This window comes from Elephas maximus, chromosome X, assembly GCF_024166365.1.
Source record: "Elephas maximus indicus isolate mEleMax1 chromosome X, mEleMax1 primary haplotype, whole genome shotgun sequence".
In the NCBI taxonomy this organism is placed as follows: Eukaryota; Metazoa; Chordata; class Mammalia; order Proboscidea; family Elephantidae; genus Elephas; species Elephas maximus.
The window spans coordinates 162,569,606-162,586,029 of record NC_064846.1 but is presented as its reverse complement, the minus strand read 5'-3'; the positions used below and the strand labels follow the sequence as shown (position 1 = coordinate 162,586,029).

General features: G+C 41.5%; 1 protein-coding gene across 5 annotated transcripts in view; it reads left to right on the top strand.

Moving 5' to 3' along the window:
* REPS2 (RALBP1 associated Eps domain containing 2) overlaps nt 1-16,424 on the top strand; it is a 220,696-nt gene that overhangs the window by 56,291 nt on the left and 147,981 nt on the right. For 4 of the 5 annotated variants that reach the window (XM_049873370.1, XM_049873367.1, XM_049873366.1 and 1 more), the window contains exon 2: nt 8,418-8,541. Coding sequence is in view for 3 of the 5 variants with exons in the window: in XM_049873367.1 (XP_049729324.1) it covers nt 8,418-8,541 (124 nt within the window). In the remaining 2 variants the exon portion in view is untranslated. Of the gene's footprint in view, nt 1-8,417; nt 8,542-16,424 lie in introns of those variants that run through there. The other variant, XM_049873368.1, reaches the window with a different exon arrangement.

The following is a 16,424-nucleotide window of genomic DNA, read 5'->3' as shown; positions in this document are numbered from 1 at the left end:
ACTAATGCAAAAAAATGCAAAATAATAAATGTTGGAGAGGTTGCGGAGAGACTGGAACACTTACACACTGCTGGTGGGAATGTAAAATGGTACAAACACTTTGGAAATCAATTTGGCGCTTCCTTAAAAATCTAGAAGTAGAAGTACCATAGGATCCAGCAATCCTACTCCTTGGAATATATCCTGGAGAAATGAGAGCCATCATGTGAATAGGTATATGCACACCCACGCTCATTGCAGCACTGTATACAATAGCAAAAAGATGGAAAGAACCTATGTTCCCATCAATGGATGAATGGATAAACAAATTATGGTATATTCACACAATGGAGTAGTACCCACTGATGAAGAACAATGATGAATCCGTGAAAAATCTCACAACATGAATGAATCTGGAAGGCATTATGCCTAGTGAAAGTAGTTGCAAAAGGACAAATATTGTATGAGACCACTATTATAAGAACTCAAGAAAAGGTTTAAATACAAAAGAAAACATTCTGTGATGGTTATGTGGGTGGGGAGGAACGGAGAGAGGAATTCACTAACTAGATAGTAGACAAGAATTAGGTGAAGGGAAAGACAATGCGCAATGCAGGAGAATTCAGCACAACTGGACTACACCAAAAGCAGGAAGTTTCCTGAACACAACCAAACACTTCAAAGAACAGAGTAGCAGGAGCAGGGGTCTGGGGACCATGGTTTTGGGGCACATCTTGGTCAATTGGCATGACAAAGTTTATTAAAAAAATGTTCTGCATCCCACTTTGGTGAGTGGCGTTTGGGGTCTTAAAACCTTGCAAGCAGCCATCTAAGATGCATAAATTGGTCCCAACCCACCTGGAGCAAAGACGAATGAAGAACACCAAAGACACAAGGGAAATATTAGCCCAAGAGACAAAAAGGCCACATAAACCAGAGACTCCATCATCCTGAGACCAAAAGAACTAGGTGATTGGTGCCTGGCTACCAGCAATGACCTCCCTGACAGGGAACACAACAGAGAGTCCCTGATGGAGCAGGAGAAAAGTGGGGTGCAGAAATCAAATTCACATAAAAAGACCAGTCTTAATGGTCTGACTGAGTCTAGAGGAACCCCAGAAGACATAGCCCCCAGACTCTTTAACCCAGAACTAAAACCATTCTTGAAGCCAACTCTTCAGAGAAAGATTATAGACGGGACTATAAGACATAAAATGATACTTGTGAAGAATGTGCTTCTTAGTTCAAGTAGATACACGAGACTAAATGGGGAGCTCTTGTCCGGAGGTGAGATGAGAAGGTAGAAAGGAATAGGAGCTGGTTGAATGGACACGGGAAACCCAGGGTGGAAAGGGGAATGTGCGGTCACATTATAGGGACAGCAACTAGAGTCACAGAACAATGTGTGTATAAATTTTTGTATGAGAAATTAACTCGAGCTGTAAAGTTTCACCTAAAGCACAGTTAAAAAAAAAAAAAAAGAAAGAGGTTAGTCTGGCCAGTATAATGTGGCCATTAGGCCCCAGCCACTTACACCATCTGGATCTGCCATGGTGGTGTAGGAAGACTGAGTGTGCTGTTGTCATGAGACCTTGCTGCAGGGAGAACAGACATGAACAGGTAGGAGGGCTCTGTTCTTCACATTGATAATTGGACTTTTGTCAATCTTTTTGACTCAGAGTGGTCAATGTCGACATTTTCCAGAGTGTTGACCTCTGTGCCATCGATAGCATTTGCTGATGCAGCATTTCTTTTTTTAAAATACGATTTATTTTTTGTTGTTATTGAGAATATACACAGCAGAGAATATACCAGTTCAAGCTTCTACAATTGTTGAGTAATTTAAAGTATTAGCAGGGTTCTCTGTCTAAAATCAGGCCTAAGCACTGAATGTCTGCCCTCGCTTTAGCAGTGTGGTTCGCCTTAGGCATATTCCATGTCACTCCATATTGGGTAATCAGATATGGTGGCTCATGTTTTCTGGAGTTGCTCACCTGAGTCCCTCTGGGCTGAAAGTCACTCTTGATTATTGGGAAGTATAAGAGGAAAGGAAATCCCAGCATGTAGCTAACGTGACTCTTCAGCTCTTTGCCCAGAGGCTGAGGTATAGCTTGTAGGCATGTACTTCAAATTCACTTCTGTATTTTTGTTGTGGAGTGTGTCTACTTGAGGGCTGACATCCGCTAGGGGTCTGCAGAGGAGAAGGAGGCTTGGAGCCTGAACACAAGGCCACAGTGCATCTCTGGAGTACTGAGTGGGCTGAGTAGTGAGTGGAAGCACCACTGAGGTATTTTCCTGGATAAAGGCTGAGGGAAGTCTTTCCTCATGCTTTGAGTGACACCAACCAGTGCCCTCCTTAGCCGAGCAGAGAGGGAATAGAGAAGGGAATATTGTGTTATATTCCTGCAGGAACCCCTGTGGCTATATGGTGTGAGATGACTGAAGCCAATTTAGCAGCCACTTGTAAAAATAATTTTTTTGGTAAAAATAATTACCAAATGAGAGAATGAAGAATTATTCTGCTTCTAAAGGCTATGAAAACCAATTAACTCAACAAGCATTCATTGAGCGACTTGAGTATACAGCAAGCATTGGAAAGTGTGAGTCTTGGGGGCATACAGATGATAAAGATATGCTCCTTCCTTGTGCTGGGGACTTGGTGGGTAGGGGAAAGAAATGGGGTACAGAAGAGACACAAATGCCAGAATACCAATTTTGCTGTATTACATGGCTTGTGATGGGATAGAAAGGTAGTTAAGTGTTAGGGGACCACAGAAAGAATGCCTTATGGAATCCACTGAGGCTTCAGAGGTAAGGTTGATCTTGAGGTGACCTGAAAAACGAGCTTGGCAAGTAAGGAAGTGGGGAGACTTTAGCTTCTGGGCAGAGGGCACAGTGGGTGCCCAGAGGCATGAATGGAGATTGGCATCTGGTGTGGCTAAAGCCTTAGCTTCAGGGTGGGGATTGGAAAGGCATGGGGTTGTGGGAAAGGCCCTGTGGGCCAGGCAGAAGGGCCTTGAAAGCCAAGCTCAGGAGTCGGGGTTTTGCAGGAAAGAGAATGAAGAGCCCTGGAAGCCCTTTTGGGTTGGGGAGTGATCTCATTTTCATAAGATACCATGGTGGGACTGTGGGTGGGATGTGCTGTGTGAAGTGGCACAAGTCTAGGGGCAAGACTTGAAGCAATTGAGGGGAGAGCCAAGAATCTGAACTGCACCAGCTGCAGAGGAGAGAGACTAGAAAATAAGGGTCCTCTGGGTGCTCTCGTAGAAGTCTTCCAACCCCTCCCACTAAGACTTATTACATTCTTAAACCTTTCTAAGGAAACCTTTTCAAATACTTGAGAGGGAGAAGCTTATTCAAACCTTTAAATAGTTCTGAAAATTTATTACAGCTCAGCTAGGAAAGAAAGTATTATTTCAGGCAAACTGGAACGTGTGTAGACTGGTTACTCAGCATGGTCACTTAATCTTACAGAATTAGGTAGGAGGGAAGCTATTTCAGTGGCCTTCAACCCTCTTCCAGAACTTTGTCCAGGTTCCTCCCGAATGGTCGGTAGATTTTTCTGATTCCTGTCCAGCACCCCAACAGTTCAGTGTCCATCTGTAAGCTGTAAGGAAGTTGATTTCATCCATTCCTTTTTTTTCCCCCATCTCTTGCCTTCCACCTGAGAAAACAAACACTAGTCCATAGGTTCTTCTTCTGTATTAAAAATTTGCAAAACTTGTAATCTAAGATGGATCCAGCTGAGAGTGTTAGAGTTTTGGAGTTTGGACTAAAGAGGAGTTGAATATTTCTTTTTCATTTTTTCTTTATTTTGAGAAAATCCCAGTAACTTGTATGGTATGGTTTGAAGGAGCAATTATATAAAATAAAAATCTGGGATAAACCACCACCTTTTGTTTTCTTTAGATGGCATTGAAACATTTTTATCCACAACTTAGGTAGAACGCTTTGAGCCTTGATGAACAACAACAAAAACCCTGACAAAATTAACCTTTTTTTTTTGGATTGAGAAGTCCCAGGCTTATGGGACTCCATATGTAAGTTCCAAAGGCTTATCATTACTATACCTTCTTTGAGGCTTGGATATTTTACAACATATGGACGTGTCTCTTGGAAGTTTGGTGCACAAAAAGCAAGAGAAGTCACCTATGGGCTTAGCTCATGTCTTAGTTTTCTAGTGCTGGTGTAACCACAAGTGGGTGGCTTTAAAGAATAGAAATTTATTTTCTCACAGTTTAAACCGGTACCCGTTGCCGTTAAGTTGGTTGTGACTAATAGCAACCCTGCTGGACAGAGTAGAACTGCCCCATGAAGTTTCTAAGGAGCGGCTGATGGATTTTCACTGCCAACCTTTTGGTTAGCAGCCAAGCTCTTAACCACTGTGCCACCAGAACTCCTCTCACAGTCGAGGAGGCTAGAAGTCCGAATTTAGGGCCCTGCCTTAGGGGGAGGTCCTTTCTTGTCTATTTCAGCTTCTAGTAGTGGGCAATCTTTGGAGTTGCTGGGCTTGTAGACTCATCTGTCTCCCAATTCCCATGCCCCAGAGGAAAGCACTGTGTTAGGAAGGATTAAACTAAGGCAGTAGCATTGGAGAAGAGATAAATGTGGTTTGGGAGATGGCTTTGTGATAGAGAGAGAGAGAGAGAGCACACATAACTGTGTTTTTCTTGTTGTTTACTCAGTACTTACACAAATGGATACCATCTACTGTCCTGAAACTTGGTTTTTCACTTTTGCATTATCTCTTGAATGTCTTTCTCTATCAGCATGGTTAAAATTACCTCATTCTTTTAACAACTTGATAAGAGTTGGCTGTAAAGACACCATATTGTATTTGCTGATCTTTATGAATGGGCTTTTATAGTTCCAATAACTAAATCTTAGAAGAACTTTCAGGACAGACTATAAATAGCTACTCAACTAATCTTAAGAAAATTCCTATAAAAATTCATCTGGGATGTCAGCAAAAATGGCGAAATAAGAACTTCGAAAAATTCTCTCCTCCATAAAAGCAATGAGTCAGCCGGCAAGATTGTCAGAATCAAGTCGTTCAGAAACCTGGAAATAAACTAAAAGCTTGCAGCAAGTAGGGGAGTGTTTATTTGAGAAAAACAGCTGAATCTTGGTAAGAACAGTGAACTTCGTGGTGTTGTAAATTGGTCTTAATGCCATTCTCTCCGTCATTAAAACCAAAAAACCAAACCTGTTGCCCTAGAGTTGATTCTAACTTACAGCGACCCTAAAGGACAGGGTAGAACTGACCCCATAGGGTTTCCAAGGAGCGCCTGGTGGGTTGAACTCCTTGAAAACCAGCAGCCTGTAATCATGGTGAAAACCAGCAAGCCTGGCAGCCACTGGAGGGAGCAAGACAGGGTTGGGCTTCTTGAATGTGTACATTCGTGTTTTTCATCAAGTTTGGGTAGTTTTCAGTCATTATTTCTTAGAATATATTTCTCTGTTCTCCTGGTACTTCCATTATGCATATGTTGATGTGCGCCTAACGATGTTACACATTTCTTTGAGGCACTGTTCATTTTTCTTCCTTCTTCAGTGGAGAAGCAGAAGGGTGTTAGGGTAAACAGAGTAGCCCTAAGAGTAAATGTCCTGGGTGTGAATCCTGCCCCTAGTACTTATTAGCTGTTTGAATGACCTTGGGCAAATCACTTAACTTGTGTGCCTTAGTTTCTTCGTAAATGTAACGGGATAACAGTGCTTACCTCAGGAGGGCTGCAGTGGCAGTGCTGACAATAATAGCGCTCATGCAGTAAACGTACTGTTGTTTAATTCATTGGTCTACTTGTTTCATTTCCACTCCAGCGACACATTAGAAGAATCTGTGGAGCTTTCGAAAAATACAGAAACCCAGGCCCCACTCCCAAAGATTCCGCTTTAATTGGTCTGTGGTGTGGCCCAGGCATGGGTCTTTTCTGAAAGCTCGGAAGTAATTCTAGGGTGCAGTCAAAGAGAATCGCTGCTCCTCAAGTGATCTCATTCTCTCTCTCTCTCGGCTTCAATTACTGTCCAAAGGCTGACAGTCACCAAACCAGTCCCTCTAAACCTAATATCACAGACACTTCATGTGCTTTTCCAAAACCCTGCTGGGCATCCTGACATGGATACCCTAAGCCATCTCACACATAGCATAACCAAGTCTCACTCATCTGCCCCTCCCCAGAGAGCCTCAAATCTGCTCATCTTCAGGTGGCCCTCACCTCAGATACTGACATCAACCATCCCATCTCCCAAACTTGAAACTTACCTTCAGCCCTAACCATATCCAGTTGATTCTATCACAAAGCCATCTCCCAAATCACATTTATCTCTTCTCCAATGCCACTGCCTTAGTTTAATCCTTCCTAATATCTCACACCTAACTATCACCACAGAATTTTTAATTAAAATTCATATATTTAACTGTACAGGGACAGATTTTTTTTAAACTTTTTATGGCTTTATTCTAGTACTGTATTTTTATGCAAATAACACGGGCCTTCTATGTTTGCCAACCATGCCCCCCCGTGAGGTATTTTCATAAGTGTTGCTATGCCAATTTTTTAAACATATTGCTGTAAAAAATTAGCATATCATGCTTACAAAAATACCTGGGGAGAGGGCAGGGCATAGTTGGCGAACAAACAATACAACGTCTGCGTGATTTGTGTAAAAATATGGTAATTGGTATTCTCTCAATAAAAGAGGCAGGTACTAATCCTGAGAGACTTAAAGAACCTTTTTGAGTGTGACTTTCAGATAACAGTTTTCTTCAAGTGAACAAGTAGGCATCACTACTTACTATGTTTTTTTTCTAGAAGAAATGATGCTCTCTGAAACCTAAAGAACTTTTTTCCTACTGATTTATGTATTTAATGTTTTATTAAAGTATAATATTCATGTAGAGAAGTATAATATACATACAGAAAAGCATACAAATCCTAAGTGTATAGTGTATATGTAGATGGGTTTTCATAAATTGAACACAGTTATGTAACTAGCGCCTAGATCGAGAAATAAAACATCATCAGCCTCCTGGAAAACCCTCCTTCGCAGTTCCTCTCAGTCACTACCGACACCCATTTTCCTGACCTCTAATGAACAATTGACTATATTTGCTTTATCATATGCCTATCCATTTTTTAAGGGACCATGGTGGCACAGTGGTTAAGTGCTCAGCTGCTAAGCGAAAGGTCAGCGATTTGAACCCACCGGCAGTTCCGTAGGAGAAAGATGTGGCAGTCTGCTTTTGTAAAGATTTGCAGTCTTGGAAACCCTGTGGGCAGTTCTACTCTGTCCTGTAGGATCATTATGAGTCAGAATCGACTCAGTGACAATGGGTATTACAGGTAGTCCCCAACTTAACAATGTATTTGAGTTATGGTGAACCGCACTTAACGATCATCTGTTTTTTTTTGTACATCTTATCGTTAGTAATATATACTACATGCAGTGTTGCAGTGTGTGATTTGCTGTTGTTATCATTCTCAGATGTTCACTCGCAGATGTTCAAAGATTGGATTTATAAAGATACTGATGATAAAATGCAATAATAATGAAAACTAAGAGGAAGGTGTTCAGTTTATGATGGAGTCGTCAGAATGGAACCCTGTCATAAGTCGGGGACTGCTTGTAGTTCTTCAAGTGGCCCTGGTGGTGCAGTGGTTAAGCGCTCAGCTGCCAGCCGAAAGGTCGGTGGTTCGAACCCACAAACCACTCTAAGGGAGAAAGATGTAACAATCTGCTTCCTAAAAGATTACAGCCTTGGAAACCCAATGGGGCAGTTCTACTCTGTCCTATAGAGTCACTATGAGTTGGAATTGACTTGAGGGCAAGGGGATTTATTTAGCTCTTTACCACCCTCTACTCTTATTTGAACTTTTGAGTATCCGTTAACTTGAAATAATTTTTTCAAAGTCATTGAGTATTTAATTTATGATTACTCAACTACCAGCAGGGGATGTGTTGGTTTAAGGTCTGGAAACAAAAGATTGCCATGTCTTGAAAATACTTGTGTGTTGTACTTAATTTTCGTAAACTAGGATAATCTACAAGTAGGGGTAATGACTAATCTGTTCTCTTTTCACTCCAGTGACTTTCTAGACTTCGAACATTAGAATCCACCCCCTGAAAAAAATCGCTCTCTTTTGTAGGAAGAGTAACAGCCATCCTTTGTCACCTTTATTTTTATCTTTGAAAGAGGAGGAATAATCACTTACTTGATCCTGAAACACCTTGAGTAGGTAGAACGTAAAACAATTATCTGAATTTTAAACCTCACTGTGAACTGGTGGAAAAGAAAGAGACCAGTGCGTACCCAGGTTCTCAAGAGACTTTTTGGTTAGCTATACTGTGAAATCCTCCATATTTCATAATATATCTTGTCTCATTTTCCTGTTATGAAATGGGGTTTTCAGCATCATTTTTCTTGTCTCTGTTTTCAGATCACCGAGCTGTGTGGTGCAAAGCGTGTTGGTTATTTTGGGCCAACACAGTTTTATGTTGCCCTGAAATTAATTGCGGCAGCGCAGTCTGGCCTCCCAGTGCGGATTGAGAGTATTAAATGTGGTGAGTAGCTTGCATTTATGCATTTTATTGTCCATGACAGGTTTCTTGTTTATGGGAATAATTTTTAGTGGGTTTCGGTTTTAAGTGGGTTTAAGGCCTGCTTTATTAGCTTTTGTGGAATTTCTCCTTGCTTCCCCCAACTCCTCTGTAAAATAAAATAGTTTGTCTCTTTCTCTGAAAAAATTCAGAGAGTGACCTGCAGTTAGTTCCTTTTCACTAACTTGCAGGTAAAATAGATTTTGTTCTTTAGCAGGAAGAGACTGGGGCCGGAATTCCAGAGCCTGTGACAAAATAATACCATTCCATCTAATTTTTTACCCGATGCACCTCTAATGGAATAAGGGAGGGAATAACTGGGAGACTTGGAGTGGAGCTGCCCATTTTTTCTCTTTCCCGCTGGTCATTGCAGATACGATCATCCTTTAATTCCTCAACCCCTGCCACACTATTCCTGATATTAAATACTTTGGGGCTACCAAAATTTTGGCAGAATGAATTTATGTGCTCAAAGTTTGTCAAAAGTTTTACAAACAATTTAATAAGAAGTATATATATTTTGAAAAATTTATAAATAGAAAAAAAAATGAGTCATGATCCTATCAACATTAACACAACTGTTAGAATTTTTATTACCTTCCAGTCTTGCTCATTTGCCATTTATAGTTGAGCTTAGAGTATATAAGAAGTGCAGCCTACATTTGTTATCATTAGCAGTTTTTCCATGTTGCTACATAGTCTTCATAAACCCCATATTTAATATCTGCATAATAGTCCATCAGACGTTGGCATCATAATTTAATTAACCTATGCTCTCAACCCACTGTATGCTTGAATGCATTCCACAACTCCCAGTAGCTGAGAAGACTGGGTTGGCTGGCTGTGGAGGACAAAGCCCTTAGCACTAACCAGCAGGTGTCTGCAGTCATCATGGTGCTATTTATTAAGGACTTAGTGTGTGCCAGGCACTGAGGTAAGTACTTTACATGGATTGTCTCATTTAATCCTCACAATATCCTAGTCAGTTAGGTACCTGTGTCACTTTGGATTGCCTAGGATAAGCTGTGATAACAAGACCCAGCAAAATTTCAGTGCCTTCATAAAACAAACATTGCAGTGGGCGGGGTGACGGTATGGCAACCGCCCTCTGTGGGGTGCCGCAGTGATTGTAGCTGCTCTCTCCGGTGGTACCTCCAAGTCAGTACATGCTTCCACAATTGCCACAATGGGGAAAAAGGCCACTGGAGTTTCCCACACTAGCAGTTGGATGCTTTGGCCTAGATGTGACCCATGTTACCGCTGTTCACAGTGCACTGGCCAGAACTTGTCACATGGATCGGCTTAACTGCAGGGCCGATTGGGGCAAATGTAGTTCTCTTCTTTGTCTGGAAGGAGAGGAGAACTGGTTGTGGGTGAGCCCTAGAAGCCTCTACTGTGGTGCTCTTATTATCCCTATCTTACACATGGGGAGTTTGAAGTTTAGGGCAGGGCTTTGAACTGGTTCTTCCCGGTTCAGTTGTGGCTCAGGAAGTGAAACTGTAACAGACGCAAAGTTTTAAAATTTGGGTGATCCAGAACAATAACCAGAAGAGGAGAAATTACGGGTCAAAGTTCTGCTAGAAACCTAATCTCCGTCTAGAAAACAAGGGCAGTGTACGATTGCATAACCACCAAGAGGCCTACCAGTAATCCAGTCTCACGCATCTGGCTCCTAAAAGGGGTCACTGTGTCTCTTCCGAGTCTCCCATTCCAGAGCTTCAGCCCGTAATTTCGCCCATCCCAGTTATCGTTGCGGATCACACAAATTGTAAAAATTGGGTCTGCTCTGGCTTCACTTTGTCTGTTTTCCTCGCTAGTCTGTAAGCTTACCTACAGGGAAGGGAGAGGGCCTGGCATTTGTGGGGGATTGCAGGCACTTAGTACATATTTGTTGATTGAATGACTAGGTGAATGTTTACGCCTGCGAAGGGAGTCACATTCATATGTCTCTCTTTAAGCTAAAATCATTGGAATTCAGATTCAGCTGGAACTCCTGAGGGTCTTCTGTGCATACAAATGCATAGAATCTGAAAGGAAACCAGTTATATTGAAATAGTCATGAAAATATTGTTTTAATTTGTTATATTCAGCACTATACATGCTTCTTTATTAATACCTGGAATAAAATATCTAACAGGGATCATAATAACTACCATACTTCCAAAGTAGTGATGAGTCTAAGCAATGCTTCAATATGTCTGCAACAGTTGTAACGGGATAGAAAAATACCTGATTTCTGCGTGTGGCAAAGTTGCAGGGACTGCCAGTATTACTGCAGCCATTTGTTGCCTGCATCCATAATGGGAAGAAACGCAAAATTTCAGAATTTCAGTTCGACTAGTGAAAATAAAGATGTAATTTTTTTTTTCTTATCCAAAGGGGTGGACGTCTTGATTTCTTTCCACAGATCCTTAGGGAGTCTGAACCCCGAGAGTGCAATAGCATGCTTCTTGCAGTCGGTAGGGCTGTGTTCCCCAAACCGGTTCATGCCCTGGTGGCTGTGAAAGGAGAAAGAATTAGGACAGAAGAGTTAGTTATTTATAAAATGAAGTGTATTCAATTCTAAGATTGTTCATTCGTTCTTCCTTTCTTTTTGCTAAATGCCCTTTTATGAAATTGATAATGGGTAATCGTTCCGGGAGAAATTATTTTCTTGGCAAAATAAAATGTTGGCAACCATATGTTGGTCCTCTTCAATTTTTTTTTTTATTTTTCGAATTTTGGGTCTTCTGTGAAATTTCAAAATTTGGGAACCATTGTTATTGTCATGAGTCTTTCACCAAGAGAAACCTACTGAGGGAAATTATCAAACTGCTTTTAGTTCCTCATGTATCTGTAAAACCGTAGTTCTCAATCAGGTGATTTCATGCCACCAGGAGACATTGATAATGTTTGGAAACATTTTTGGTTCTCATGACTGGTGGGTGGGGGGTGGGTGCTACTGGGATCTAGTGGGCAGAGGTGGTCAGGATGCTGCTGCTCAATATCCTATAATGCACAGGATGGGGACCCCTCCCCCAACAAAAAATTATTCAATCTTAGATGTCAATAGCACTACGGCTGACAAACCTTCCTGTAAACTATTCTGTAGCTGTCAGTCGATTCTGACTCACAGTGACCCTATAGGACAGAGCAGAACTGGCCCATAGGGTTTCCAAGGAGTGGCTGGTAGATCTGAACTGCCAACCTTTTGGTTAACAGCTGAGCACTTAACCACTGTGTCACCAGGGCTCCAACTAAGGATCCAGGCTTTTAGGACTGGTAGAAATGTCTATCTTGCCTCTTCATTTTCTGTTCTTAGGCCTCTAGAGGCTATGAGAGTGAGATCGAAGGATTTTGCAGCAATGAGGCCTGTCCCCACATAGGTAGACTTACTGGGGTTTCCAAGGCTTATTTTTTTTCCAAACAAGAATTCTTTTATCTAAGCAAAAGCAAATAAAAGCAGAGATTCCCTGGTTGAATTGAGAGTGGGGGTCTCTGTGCCCTGTCCATTTGGCAAACTCTTCCCATCTCTTAGGCCTCAGGGAGAAATCCATTGGGTGTGGCAAACAGTTTGGTGATTCATAGCAAAGACTATCTTTCAGGGTAGGGTAGGAAGCCTAGAGTGGAGTCAGAAGCCCAGAAGGTAAGGTGACTGAGGGGGGCTGGAGTGTGTGTGCCTGGGCAGTTTCTGATAGGTTCATGATCTAAACACGGATTAAATTTTCAATCCTAAACACTGGACTGGGATCTCCTATTCAGCCAAGGTCAACTTAGCCTTGCCGTCTAACGTTCAATCCAACCTTCCTTTCCCATTTTTCTCTTCAGAGATTCCTCTGGCAATTTTTTTTAACACCCTCTCTCCTTCTCAGCTTGGCTACAGGGGCCCAGAGTTGGCCCACTGTATGACTGGTCAGTTGTGTTTGCCAAGGATTCTGCTCCTCCACCCCACACCCATTCCCTTTGGCCCGATCATGGGTCCTCCTCAAAGAAGACCACCTACTGAGCAGTGGTTCCTGAACTTTGTTGTTGTTGTTATGAGATTCTTTGACATTTAGTAAAAGCTCTTCTTCCCGGAAAAATGTCCATTGACATTTATGTACAAATTGTTACCTTCAAAGTTCAGGACTCCAGTTAAGGGCCTTGCCCCAGAGAAATGCAGTGTCTGGGTGGACACAGCTGATGTAAGCTGGAAGAGGCCTAGAGACAATCTCCTTTTCCATATGGGAAAATTGAGGTTCAAAGAGGTAAAGTACAGGGGATACTGCATGGTAGTGGCAGAATCCAGTGGACTGCAGATCTCCTTACTCACACTCAGGTTCTCCCCACGGTATGGCCAGTAATTTACCTCCACTCCCCCCCACCCCCCGAAAAATGACAGGATCACCCTTTCACTCCAGTCACCAGCTCTGAATCTAGGTTTTGAGCTATCCCTTTCCAAATTGTGAAGAGGTTTTGAAGATGCACAGGCAAATAGAAGATAGAGCAGATAGGAGACTAGCAGGCTTTGATCGACCCAAGACAGACTGGGTGTTTTTTTTCCGAAGTAACTTCAGAGAAACGTGTGGGGACAAACTTTGGAAGTGTAGAAGGAACATTATTGTGATTAGTTTTTGCTAACCTGTAAGTGGCTGGTATAAATGAATTCCCTGACAGTAAAAAGTAGTGGGAAGAGAAGGGAGCCCCAAGTTAGGAGCTAGAAGTTTTCTTGTGACCATAGCTCTGCCATCATATTGCTGCATGACTAAAACAAGACCTGCCCTCCCTTTCCTGGGCTTCTTTCCTCATCTATAAAATGCAGATATTTAAGCATGTTTTCTCTAGACCATTTTCCAGCCCCAATATGCCACAGTTTCATCCTGAGTGTTCAAACCTGCAAGAGAAAGAATATTTTAATTTTCAGGATGGCAGTATAGCCTAGGGGCTAAGAGTGTGGTTGGGCCCCAGCAATACACTGCCTAATTTTGAATCCTTACTCCATCACCTTCTATTAGCATGCCCTCGGGCAAATCTCTTTCTCTCTCTGGGCTTCAAAAGGCTCACCTGGAGGAGCATAGTACCTGCCCTATAGGGTGGTTGTGTGCATAAAATAAGAAAATCCCTTGTCCATCATTTGGAAAAGCATCTAGAACTGCACTATCCAATATGGTAGCCACTAGACACATGCGGCTGGCAAATGAGTACTTGAAATGTGGCTAGTGTGACCGAGGGATTGAATTTTTAATTTAAATTATTATTTTTTAATTTAAATAAAACTCAAGCAGTGTAAAATACAGTGAAGACTGTGAGAGCCAGAACTTGATGGGACTGCTGTGTTTTTCCAGGTCTTGCAAGTTTTCCACCTTTGACAGGGTGCAGTCTTACCACTTTTCTATTGCTTGTTTTCGTGGAAAATATTTAATTTTCCTTCTCTGACAGGTTTCTGCCGTATACAGATTCTGGCTTTCGCAGGTTTTACTGTTAAACACAACTTCATTGTTTTAATAAGACTATATTTCACTTTAACCATTGCATTATGTAAGACAGAGATCAATATATTTTTCTGTGAAAGGCCAGTAGTAAATATTTTAGGCCTTGTGGGCCACATGGTCTCTGTCATAGCTACTCATTTCTGCTGTTGTGGCATGAAAGTAGCCATGGACAATATGAAAACAAATGGGTGTGGTTGTATTCTAATAAAACTTTATTTATAGACACTGACATTTGTATTTCACATAATTTTTGTGTGTCACGAAATATTTTTCTTCTGATTTTTTTCAAACATTAAAAAATGTAAAAACCAATTTGAGCTTGCAGGCTGTACAGAAATAGGTGGCAGGTCGGATTTGGTTCATAGGTATATACCCAAGTTAAAGGAATTCATGGCCATAATTTGTAAGAATGTTCATAGCAGCTTTGTTCATAATGGCCCCAAACCCAAATGTTCATCACAGGAGAATGGATAAAAATATTTCAGTATGTTTATATAAAATGAATCACTTCATATCAGTGCAAAAGATGAACTATGGCTACACAGTGCACTAGACAAAATGTTAAGTGAAAGACGCTAGTCACAAGGGTAAATACTGTATGATCCCGTTTACGTGAAGCTCTATAATGGCAAAGCTTAATCTGTGGGTTTAGAAATTAGAACAGAGGCTGCCAGATGGGGCACATGGAAGGGGATTAATCAGAAAGGGACATGAAGGAAAATTCTATGTGATGGAAACGTTGTATCTTCATTTGGGTGTTGGTTACATGGGTATATACATTTGTAAGAACTCCTCAAACGGTACACTTAGATCTGTGTACATTATCCCTCCATACAAAATACTCTTTACAGAATAAAAAAGAAGTTAGCTGCTGACATTTAACATGATAATATTTTTTAGTGAAATCCAGGTTTCTGGCAGTCCACCTTCCCTCATGGTAACCAAGAACTAGAGCCTGCTGTTCCAGGACTGTAGGCAGTAGTTAGAGATCGCTATTAGCGCTTAAATGTGGCGAGTCCGAATCCAGATGTATAGGAAGGGCGAAGTGCACACACTGGAATTTGAAGACTTAGTGTGGAAGAAGGATGTAAAATACTCATTAAGAATTTTTTATGTTGATTACATGTTGAAATGACAGTGTTGAATGAAAAAATATTACTGAAAGTAATTTCACCTGTTTTTTTTTTGTTTTCTCACATCTAGCTATAGTTTATTTGAAAGAAATATTACATATTTAAATCAAGCAACAGGTAGGTCTTTTATGTTGGTTAGCCAAGGGCTAGAGCATATGCCTGGAGACCCTTATCTGATTTCTGTGAACCCGCATCTTCCTATAGTATGTTTGTCGTTATTAAGCCCTGAGCTATATAGGTAAGGGAATGAGAAGATTTGGCCAATATGATGCAATGTAGCTTGGGAAGGCTGGAAAGCCTTTGTAAAACTCAAACTTCTTTTTAATGGAAAAACCCTAGTTAGAGTAAATTTGTAAGTATGTAGAAAGGAGAAATAGTGTATAGGTACAGGTTTTAGTTCGATTTGTGATACATTAAAATGTGGATTGCATCCAGTTAGGAAAAATGGCAGTCGGTTAAAGTGGCCTATTCAGTAGGCGCCTGTAGGGAAGCCTTACAGCCCCCCGCATCGAGTTTCCCTCGTGAAATGCAATATTTTTCTAAAAATAATCAAAATTCTTTACTATTTTTAGAAAAAAAAAAGGGAGGAGGACATTTCATCTTCACTTCCTTTTTTCCCTTGGTCAGATATCCATGAATATGCCAGTAATTTGAATACTTTCTCGTGCCTTAGAGTCACCTGGAGAGCTTGTTAAAATACTGCTGGGCACCACCCCGGGATTTCTGATTCAGCAGGTCAGGAGTGTGGCCCCCAAATTTGCATTTCTAATAACGTGGGCATCGGTTTTTGAGAACCACTGCACTACGTTGGAAACCCTGCTGGCATGGTGGTTAAGTGCTACAGCTGCTAACCAAAAAGGTTGGCAGTTCAAATCCACCAGGTGCTTCTTGGAAATTCCTTTTTTTTTTTTATAATTTCTTTTGTGCTTTAAGTGAAAGTTTACAAATCAAGTCAGTCTTTCCACAAAAACCCAAATACACCTTGCTACACACTCCCAATTACTCTCCCCCTAATGAGACAGCCCACTCTCTCCCTCCACTCTCTCTTTTAGTGTCCATTTCCCCAGCTTCTAACCCCCTCCAGCCTCTCATCTCCCCTCCAGGCAGGAGATGCCAACACAGTCTCAATTGTCCACGTGATCCAAGAAGCTCACTCCTCACCAGCATCCCTCTCCAACCCACTGTCCAGTCCAATCCATGTCTGAAGAGTTGGCTTTGGGAATGAAGGTCTGGGGGCCATGACCACGGGGGTCCTTCTGGTCTC